At 39.7% G+C, this 11,354-nt stretch overlaps 1 protein-coding gene across 9 annotated transcripts in view; it reads right to left on the reverse strand.

The window, feature by feature from the left end:
• BCLAF1 (BCL2 associated transcription factor 1) overlaps nt 1-5,061 on the reverse strand; it is a 42,111-nt gene extending 37,050 nt beyond the window's left edge. For 4 of the 9 annotated variants that reach the window (XR_006740069.1, XR_004983886.2, XM_036415205.2 and 1 more), the window contains exon 1: nt 444-468. Coding sequence is in view for 3 of the 9 variants with exons in the window: in XM_036415205.2 (XP_036271098.1) it covers nt 444-454 (11 nt within the window). In the remaining 6 variants the exon portion in view is untranslated. Of the gene's footprint in view, nt 1-443; nt 536-1,765; nt 1,873-4,936 lie in introns of those variants that run through there. The other 5 variants (XM_045573080.1, XM_036415202.2, XM_036415200.2 and 2 more) reach the window with 5 other exon arrangements.
• Nucleotides 5,062-11,354: the final 6,293 nt, after the last annotated feature.

Consider the following 11,354-nt stretch of genomic DNA (forward strand, 5'->3'; position numbering starts at 1 on the left):
CTACTTTTTATAATCAGGGCAAAAAAATGTAGCTGCCCATACAATAGCAAGATGCCTTTCACCTGTATGGAAAGTATGGTCACTGGTGCATGCAATATCTCGGATATCGAGAGGGATGTCCGACTGCTGATTTAGGCCCAATCTCCACGGTCAGACATCCCCCAAGGGAACAGGCAAATTTTGTGCATCAGGCCTCTAGTTGTATATATTGAAGACACAACAGAAAATTTCTATGGACTGCCCCACCTATGTGCCTCAAATCCAAAAAGGTAGAAGTCAGAAAGAGCAGTAATACCATACTGCAGCAGTATGTTAGATATTACTAATCCATGCCCAATATAAATGACTACCTCCCCCATAAAAAAAAGATCAGAGTATTACAGATAAGAAACCTGAGACAAAAAAAATACAAGTAGCCTAATACTGAAGAAAAATAAACCTATCAGACTGTCATCACAATGCTTTATGGCCTTGAAATAGAACTAAACTGACCACTTCATGTACACAATACTGACTGGAATGGTTGACAAGTCTCCTAGTAGAAAAAAATCTCTGGAGTTATGACTCTACTCTCAATATTTCTAACTGCAGAAAATGAACTTATATGACAATGCTTAATGTACTCTGTACCTTTCTGGTACGAAGATGAAAAATAATAAAAGATAAAGAAACGAGAGAGAGTGCTGCAAGAAAGAGAGATTGGAGCTATAAGGAAAAAAGAAATGGATACCAGTATTCTAACTTTTCCAAAGACTAAATTACTCAAAATTCATAATTCCTATAAGTGACTCACTAACTTCTAATAACCTGCAATTGCCATATATTTAAACCATTTCTCCTACCACCAAATATTTTTGAAGGCATTTATTTTACCTACCTTGACTTTGCTCAATATTATGAAATAGTATTTAAAAGTTGAATTATGTCTGCATACTTTTTCATGAGAAAACATAAATGACAAATTCAAGGTTTCCAATAAATATTTATTTTACAATAAAACATAACTATCCTTATATAGACAAATATCACTTTGTCTTATCATTCTTTATTCTAAGTAAGAAAGAAATACACAAAGACAGTATGCTCTTCAGATGTAGTGAGGACACGTAACATATTTAAAAGATTATGCATGCCCTAGCTGGTTTGACTCAGTGGATAGAGCATCAATCTGCGGACTGGAGGGTCCTGGGTTCCATTCAGTTCAAGGGCACATTGTCTGGTTTCGGGCTTGATCCCCAGTAGGGGGCGTGTTGGAGGCAGCTGATCATTTTTTCTCATCATGGATGTTCCTCTCTCCCTCCCCCCCCTCCCCCCCCTCTCTCTGAAATCAATAAAAATATAAATTTTTTAAAAGATTAGGCACAGTCATCAACTTTCATTATATTAGCACCAATATAAAAGGGAAAACACTAACTTTGGAACTCTCTTGTATATGTAAAAGAAGATTAATTAGACAAGATTATTTTGTCTTGCTTTACTTTTAAATAGCTTTGTATGTTCTGAGTCTTTAAATAGATGTGTTTATAGAAATAGAAGCAGACACACAACTTAAGAAGCAGGAGATAAAAGGAATCTTTTTCCTAAAACTAACTTAAATCTGGCTTACTCTGTACAAGCCACCAAAACACACACACACACACACACACACACACACACAGAGAGAGCTTCAGACCACATCAATTTTAATCATTCAGTCTGAATCATGAGTGTTGCAGTCACGTTTTCTCAAGCTAAACTGAAAACTAGAAAAATGAATGTTATATACCTTAGATTTTATGCAGGTTAGAGCAATCAAGTGAAGTCTTTGAGATACTGTAAAATTCTTCCTGAAGAAAATGTTCTCAGATAGTAAACTCTAAATTCAAATTCCTGGCAAAAAATAAAAAATATAAGTTTGATTTATGGTAAATTCAATATACATAGTTTATAATGCCTCATACTCAGCATTACAATAATCTTAATAAAGGCACTAATGATTTCAGGGAAGGGAAAATAGACTTAGGAAATACAAGTTCTAAACATAAAAGCTTAAAGAACTTTTTTTTTGTTTTAATTGGAATGCAACAGTATATCATGAAACTGATAACGCCTTTACTTTTTAAATACTTGAATTCTAATTTCAGCAGTATGGCTTTTACAAAACATCCTACCAGAAAATTCCAAAGAAGCTAACATAATCTTGACATATACATGTAGTTAGTATTCTTAATTGCTATAAATTTGTAAACTTCTCTAAAATGAGTCAGGGGAGATATTAAGAGACCTGAGAATCAAGCTAGGAAGGAGGAATAGAAATCTAATGATTGAGGGAAACATACTAAAGTAAAAAGTAGTATAAATAAGTAAATAGCCAGAAACAGAAACAAAGGATTTCTAAAGTGCCTGCATACTTCTATTGGTAGTTTTAAAAATATTAAGTCCCTCAAGTGGGCAGAGAAAAACTAAATCTAAATTAGTGTGTTATGAAACTTTATTCTGACCTAGAAGTCCAATACTACTGAGATTTACTGCTGGAAGTGATACAAGGTGCATTTTACTTAACAAATCTAAAAGGCTAATTTTAATTTCTATATATCCAGACAAGAAACAACAGCCAAGTCTCTACTGTCATGATTTTTGAAATTCTAAGAAAATGTTTATTAAAATAGCAACATGAAGGGGAGAGAGGCTGTAGGCTGTTAAGACTAGTGTGTGCGTGTGTGCGTGCGTGTGTGTGTGTGTGTGTGTGTGTATTATTGTGCACAATCTATAAATATATTCAACTATCCATATAAAGAGTTCAATGATAATATTTAAAAATGGCATACAATGTTTTATAATCTTTAATATAAAAGATAATTTTAACATTTTACATTAATCATATCTAACAAAGTCAAAACAAAGACTCTAATCAACTCAGCTAATTTTTTAAAATGCAAATCTATGTACAAAGCACTGTGCTAAGTATTATGGATATGTGGCTATGTAAGAGATCCCTGCACTCCAAAAACCAACTAGGAGGAAAAGAAATAAATCATAGCAAACTAAGTATCTAAAAACCAACCATGTGCCGAGAACTGTGCTTACTTTTAAATCACCTCATTTAATCTTCACAATCTCATAAGCTACATTTAACTCATCTTTCAAATGAAAAGAACTCCAATCTTTCATAATTTCTGAACTTAAAAGGTTCCTATGCCATGCACTATTCTAGAGTTAGAAATACAACACTTTAAGTGAGACATCTTGGACCTTTTGATTCCCTATCCACTTCTTTATTAATCATTGTATACTACAGAGAATTCACTAGTGTTAAACTAATAATTTTGAATGATGTTTCTGTAAACTCCCAATCCAAAGCTCTATGTAGAACTGAAACGCTTTCTCTATTTCTACAAGTCTTCTCAGACAACTAGTACAACTAGCTATGCACATGTCAGTCAATAAACTAGAATTGAGCCTATCAATTGATAAGTTTCTATAATTCTGTTTCCCAAGTCCTAAAATACTATTCTTCTACATGAAGAATCAGCTCTAGTTAAATCTCCTTTGCCACCATTTTAGTTATCTTAAGGGGAATTCCAGTGTTTACCATACGTAACACGGAACACATGGTATCCTTAAAACAAGATGCTGTAAGCCATCAGTAAACACTTTAAATAGATTTGCTGAGAGTTATTTTACACACACAATCCTTCCCATCAAATTATTTATCCTCCATTGTCTAGGATTACATAAAAACGCAAATAAATTTGTAGCTGTTTTTCCTATGGAAAGGTTCATATCTAAACAGCAGCGCAACCATTCCGAGTAGACTACAATTGGAAAGAGAATTCACATGAGGAATAATTCCCCACAAAATTGAAAAGGTGCTGCTGAGATTTGCCAGTATTGCTGCTTGCTTCTGATGAGATAAATCTTAAAAATAAAAAAAGCCAACTTAACGGACTTTATTTAAACGAGGGCAAAGTCACTAGCCTCAACTCACCACTCCCACCACCCATTCATTCACCCCACCAACTACCCATATCATGGCTGCAACATTTCTGACACAATACAATGGGCTGAATCATTTGCTGAAAGGACATGGCTTCACTTGTACTGCTGGACAACTTCACTGCCCTTTCGGCCCGGAAGTCGTATGACCACGCTGAGATTGATCAACCGAGGCCCGCCGCTCCCCATGCTAGGAGTCAGTAACCAGGCACCAACTCCTACAGTCAACAGTGCACGGCTCCTACAAAACAGAGCGGGTTGCCAAGGGGATCCGAGAAGATGAACCACGGAGCAAGTTTTCCCGAAACACCAAGGGCCCCCGAGGTGGAAGCGGGATTCAGTTCCGAGAGACGGAACAGCATTCTACACACATAGTGAAGATAACAAAAATGAGGCGTAAACCGAGGGACAGGGGTTTAAAGACGAAGCGGGGTGTCTCCCGCCCAGTGCACTTCGCTGAAGATCGTAATCACTTTACCAAAAAATCCTAAAGGCCCAGAAGAAAGGTGGCGATCCCAGCCAATGAGGAGAACCCAAGTTGCAGCACTCGCGGCCTCGGGAGCCAGAAGGCGGGGAACCGAGGAAGGAAGCGCGCGTGCGCGGGCCCAGCGTTCAGCCGGGCGCGCGCCGGGGTCCAGGCCGAGGCGATGGGGGAAGGGTTGGAAGAAGATGATGTGCGCACGCGCACGGGAAGGCCGCGCGCGCGGCCTCGGGGTCTCGACCAGGTTTTTAGTCAGGCGCGCGCGCGCTGTTCTCGCTGCTAATTTGCCCCCTCCCTCCCCCCTACTTTTGGCTCGTAGTACTTCGAAAACCCGAGGGAATCTGACGGAGAAACACATAAATAACGGCACATCGTCTCCTGGGTTTTTCTGTCGCCGCCAACCCGCCACCACCTAACAAAAGACTCGGTACCCACTCTCCTTGAATGAATCCGCTACCCTGAATGCAGTACGAGGCCTACCTTGACACGCGAAGCCAGGTTCCCGGGACTTAATCTTCGTGGTAACTACACAGCGGCCATTTCCCCGACTGAAGAACGGGAGGAAAACCATAGAGCTATCTTCGACGCGCTAAGCTCGCCTCCGTCACTTCCGACTCGGGGCGTGGCCTCCGCGGGCCGCTAAATATCGGAGCAAGCCCCGCCCACCCCTTCGCCTTAAAACCGGCTCCCAGGCCGCTGTGAAGACGTTGCCTGAGGCTTTCTGGGAAGTCTCGTGGCTGGTCTCGCGCGAGTTCCGGCGGCCCCGCCCTCGGGCCCCGAGCGGCCGCCTCTGCGCGGATGGAGGGAGGTAGAAAGTGGGCGGAGTGATTTGCTAGGACCGCGAGGTCGTCTAGATAGACCTTCGGCGGGGTTGGTAGGCGACTCTCCTGGCTTGGAGGAACCTTCCGAACCTATTTTTGCCATTTCTTGCCGTCTAGTGCATTCCTTTTCAGACCAAGCCAGAAACAAAAAGACAGTCTCACCCCGAGGAAAAGACGGGAGATGAGGCCGCTCTGCTAACACACGTCGTCTCCCTGCGCCCGAAAGCGCCGAGTTTCCTCCCGGGCGCCTCACTGTGCCCTGGGAGGGCCGCTCTCGCTCCGATACATCAAGTGCCAAACGCCCTTCGGTCGAAAAACGGCCACGCTCTACGTGTCTTTCCCGAGGGGCGTGTGACCAGCGCGGCCTGCCGGGCGGGCTTCATCACTGTTTGCTTCCTGCCTCTCGACGTGGCGGAGGCTTTACCGCCTCGCCAACTCCAACGTCGGCAAAGGCATAAAAAATAAAAATAGAGCCCGGAGCATGACGGTCCTGTGTGCCTGCCAAGAATATACGATTATACGTAAATAGGCAAGCCACGTTTGAATTGGAGAGTCTGAAACCAGAGCCATAGCACATTTCTATTAATACTTCTGTGAACTGCACTTTCCTTCTGGGGGCCTGAAACCATTATCACTTGGATGTTTAGGGACGTAAACCACATTAAGGGACTTCAAAGTTGTAATTAGCAACCAGTCTTCTGTCAGTTAAATCCAAAATATTAGCCCTAGTTGCGAATTGAACACTGTGCTTAAGGCATCCTCTCCTCACAATACAACTAATAAAAGCACCTCATTTTCGTGGGATGAATTCTCTGTTTTCTCTAGATGTATGCCCCTCACCCCACCACCACCAGCAGAACCTGACAGCAGTCATCTGTGGCCTATGTGGAGCCCTGATAAGTCCCGAGCGTTAAGTAAGTGCTCAGTAAATACTGAATGGATGAACTTGATTAAAAGAATAAAAGCTAATCATTGATAGCTCAATACAACGCCACTATTCTGCATGTATTTGAGCGAGGGGGGAGGGGACTTTAGTGCTAACAGCATATACTCACTTTTTCCCAAATACACTAAAATCTGACCAACGTCATTTGCAGCCTAGGACATTATCTTAAAAACCTTTTCTGCAATCCTATTGCATACTTATTAAAAATAAAGTCGCCTTTCCGAGGCAGTTTAACTGTGATTTAAAATAACCTGAGGAAGTAACAAAGAAGGAGACACGCTGGAAAAAAATTTCTCTTGAACTAAATCCATTTGACATATGATACTTGATTTACCTACTTCTTTGTAATAAAACCTTTGTTCCCTATTGAAAATACAAATAATGTCAAAAAGAACATTGAGTAAAAATTGAGCCCATTTAACAAAATAGAAAATTATCCCAAGAAGTATAAATTGTAAATAAATGACCAGCATTACTAGTAAGATAAATACACTCAAATGTAATATTGAAATCATATTTTACATGTAATAAATTACTAAATCAAATTTTAATATATAGGTCATTGATAAATTTACTGTAAATATGTTTATGAAACTATTTTCTTAGAAGTATTTGCTTTGTTTCATTTTGGTATGTTTATGATAATTGAAAGAGAATCAGGAAGGCCCTGGCCAGGTAGCTCAGAGCATTGTTTCCAGATACACTCAAGTTACAGGTTCCATCTCTGGTCAGAGCACATACAAGAATCAACCAACGAATGCATTATAAATGAAACAACAAATCGATGTTTCTCTCTTTCCCTTCCTCTCTCTCTCTAAAATCAATATATTTTTAAAATATAATTTTATTTATTTCAGAGAGGAAAGGAGAGGGAGAGAAAGAAACATCAATAATGAGAGAATCATTGATTGGGCCTTCTGCATACCCCCAACTGGGGATCAAGCCTGCAACCTGGGAATGTATGTGCCCTTGATCAAAATTGAACCCAGGACCCTTCAGTCCACAGGTGGATGCTATATCCACTGAGCCAAAACAGCTAGGGCTCAATAATTTTTTTGGTGGGGTGGGGGGGGGACACGAACCAGTAGACTGGAAAGGACAAGATAGGAATGAGGGAGAAAAAAAGGAGACATATGTTATACTTTCAACAATAACGACTTTTTTAAAAAGGAAAAAAAATGGAGTTGGAAGGCTAGATCATCAAGACAAACTCATTCTACTGGTTTGGTTTGGTTTGGTTTGGTTTGGTTTGTCTTTTTAGGTTGAACTATGAACTGTTTTCCTATTTGGGGAAGTTGAAGTGGAGAGGGGATTTGGAGCCTCTCTGTTCCCACTCTCTGAGAAAGGCGACATTGGGAACCCAACAATAGAACTGACAAACAGGAACCTGAGGCGATGAGGCCAACAGAGGTTCCCAAACTAGACAGTTGGGGGAGGGAATTGGCTATAATTGCTGCTGCCTCCTCTGTTCCTATCCTTCCCCAAGCTTTGCATTGATTCCTTTTTTATTGTTTTTGTAATTCTGGTAAAATATGCATTGACACTTTGAGCTAGCTGATAACTTTCAGTAAATTCCTTTGCTGGGTAAGTTAACCAGAGTTTGTTTCTGTTGCTCCCAACTAAGAACTGAGTAAAGGTAGTTTCTATTTATGAGGACATTTTCCAAATGGTCTGGCATTTTTCCATACTTACACCAATGAAACCAATGGTTCCCTAGACTAACCTATTTCATTTTTTACTGGTGAACACAAGTTGACTGGGTTTCCTTCCCCATCTTTCTATTCTCTTTTGCCTACAGGAAGGCAGAGGGTTTTGTGTTTATTTTTTTCAAGGTTTAAAATTACAAAAATTATTTATTCAATAATTCTTTATTACAGTTTTATTCCCTAATCATCATTTCTCCATTTTAAAAAATAATAAATCAAAGTATAACTGTTCACTGTTGTTCCTAAATCTCACCAAGATTAATGTGCATCTTTTTCATGAAGTTTATTGCAACAAATGGAACATGCAACACTTACAAAGTTTTTATAAGAAGTCTTTGACTAAAAATTATGCCAGCTTGCTATTTAATGTAACTACTAAAGGACCTAAAATGAGGTAATGGGATTATGATTAGAATTGTCATCAAAAATGTTTTTTTATTTTTATTTAAGAGAGGTAATATGTTAACGGAATACCTCCTTCTTTTAAAGCAGTTACCCAGTTGCAGACATAACTCTGCCCCCCAGAAAGTCTAAATGCTCAGTTCTGATTACACAAATAATTTATCTCACAAGCATAGGGCTAAAAACCACATAGGCAAAGGGATAAAATAAAATATCCAAACAAAAGTGATGAAATAATACATTGTGGGGAGAATAACCCTTTGCTCCCCAGATTTCTTGGGGTGATGAAATTTCAGCCTCATTGCTTATTTTGAACTAGAATTAAGCCTGGAATAAAAAAGTGGTCAATATTGGTATTGACAAACCCTAGTACTGGTTTTTCTCGAAATGTGATATATAAAATCCACCTCTTGATTATAACTTGGGTTGCTTATTTGAAAAATAAACCATTATAGTATTTAGTCTCATATGAGTGTAGGCATACCCATGAAAATTTGAGAACCAATGATTTATTGAGTACTTATAATACTCCAGATATTATGGGGCTACAAAGCGGAACAAGATATTTTTGCTGCCTCTGTTTTGGAACTCAAAATTTAGCAGAGATAGGGTGTAACTCCCATAACCAAGAGAATAAAGAGACTTCATAGGAATGAGTGCCAATAGTGAAAGAGAGAAGACCTGTCTTTTAAAGAAGTAGTGGAATTTCACTGCTTATTTTGTCAGTCAGTCATTCAACAAGTACACATGAAGTGTGTGCAGTGTATAGGTACTGAGCTAGGTGCTTGGAATGGGGCAGTGATAAAGGCTAACACTGACACTGCTCTCAAGGGGGCTGCCACTGCAGGGAGGGAAACAGAACACACGTTAACAGACATAATATACAAAGTCTGACGCTGATAAGGAAGTGATGGAGAATAAAAAAGGAAAACTTACTTTAGAAGGGACGCATCATCAGGGAAAGTACCGGTGAGACAAATCTAAAAGATCAGGAGAAGGGAAAATAGCCCGAAGAATATTTCAGGTAGAGAGACTGAGGAAAATCCCTGGAGCAGAAAAGACCTCCTTATGTTTCTGAAACAAAAAATATATAGTAGTGAATGGTGTCCATCAATTTTAACCAAGAAGTATAAGGCAAACAAAAACTTTATTTGGGGATATTTTTAGGAATTGCATATCCAAAAGACAGATTTGGGTAGAAACCTAACCTGTTGTGATGGGGAAAGGAAGGGATCGTTTAAAAAGATGAAAAAAGGGTGGCATCCAAAGTTATTACACAAGTTGCTTTGAAAGAGTTGTGATTGGTGCTGACAAGCAGACTTGCACTATGCTATACATGATTAATTGCTTATGTCTATTACTAGATGAAATTTTTATTTTTAAATAGAGTTTAGTGATGCAGAGTTAGTTCTAGAAACTATATCAGGATGTGGCCATTTGGTTTATAGCCCCATTCAAAAGGTCAGTTTCACATGGAGGGAGTGTATTCGCTGAACTTCCTGAAGGCCTCCCAGCTCCCTTTAAGATTAACAACACCAACTCCACTTTTCTGTTTTTCTTTCACACTTCCTCCTCCTCTGGGCAAGATCTTTTCTTAGGAAGCAGCAATGATCAATCATTAGGAAGCATCATTGGTTCATCATTGAAAAAGCAAGATTGATGCCTCATCACCAGGAAGGCTCATTCTTGGTATGTCATGCCTCATGTTGGGGGAAAGCAGTTTCCCGATTGTACAATGGGAGAGCTTATGGCCACATTTGAGTAACAAGGCGGCTTGTCAGAAGCAGAGCTAAATCATGTATGCTGCAGATCAAAGGTTCTTTTGTAAAATGTGGCCTCAGTGGGATTTACTCATTGGAGCCTTTGGCCTCCCATTACTCTGGTGGTGCTTGTTAGTTGTTCAGTGCATCCGGTAAGACACCTAATTAAGGTACTATACAGTATAATTCAAGGATTTTAATATTTTGTTTTAGTTATTATATCACGTTGCCTGGTGTGTTTACATAGGAATAGCATTCATTTTCCAATAGGGCACAAGTACCTGCGTGCTGGCTGCTAACACATCTGGAGCCCTATGATTTTGTAGTATGACCTCAGTCAGACTGCCAGGCACTCCTTGTCTTCAAGAGCAGTTCCAGTGCTGTTCAATGTTTGTTCTAGGGGAATTAGAACAATTTCTGACGATTCATTTAAATTCAGCTACTCCAGTCCAGCCTGTGTGGCTCAGTGGTTGAGTGTTGACCTATGAGGTCAAGGTACATGCCCTGGTTTTTAGCTCGATCTCCACTGGGGGTCGTGTAGGAGGCAGCTGATTAATGATTTTCCTTCATCATTGATGTTTCTATCTCTCTCTCTGGCCCTTCCTCTCTCTGAAATCAATAAAATCATTGTCAAAATAATTATAAATTCAGCTACTTGATATCAAGGAAAGAAAGCTCTAGCGAAGAGATGCCCAAAGCCTCATTTATAGGGTTTCTGGTGGAGAGAGGACCAAAAAGACCATGTCCCAAATTCTAATTCTGTTGGGTTCATTTTGGTCACAGTTTATAGACAAAAGAGCCTGTAAACAATTGGGGATAAATAATGGCAGAAAGAGGAAAGTCTTTCTGGTGACAGCATTAGGCACTAACATAATAATGCCACATCTGCTTTGTCATGGGGTTGGCAGGGTGACATACATATATTTGGGTCCTACATCAGAAGAAACAACTGGTGCCTTCAAGTAGGAGTGTATAATTAGGTCTTTCAACCCAGACTTTGAGGGAAGTAGTAAGTCCTACCTGTAATATATCAAGAGAGAGATTAAAAGAGTCTCAGAGGTTTCTATATATTTGGGTCAGGATTGAATCATTAGCATGGCTTTGATTGTTACACATTTTTTAAATCTGTGATTCTCTAAGCGAGAGATTTCATTGGTTTTCCACCAAATACTAGATTTTTTCCACAGAACTACTTACATTAGAGAAGACTAAACATGTGGCTCTTTGGCCCCTGAGTGTAGCTCTTCCACAAAATACCACGTG

This window comes from Pipistrellus kuhlii, unplaced genomic scaffold (genome assembly GCF_014108245.1).
Source record: "Pipistrellus kuhlii isolate mPipKuh1 unplaced genomic scaffold, mPipKuh1.p scaffold_m20_p_5, whole genome shotgun sequence".
Classification (NCBI taxonomy): domain Eukaryota; kingdom Metazoa; phylum Chordata; class Mammalia; order Chiroptera; family Vespertilionidae; genus Pipistrellus; species Pipistrellus kuhlii.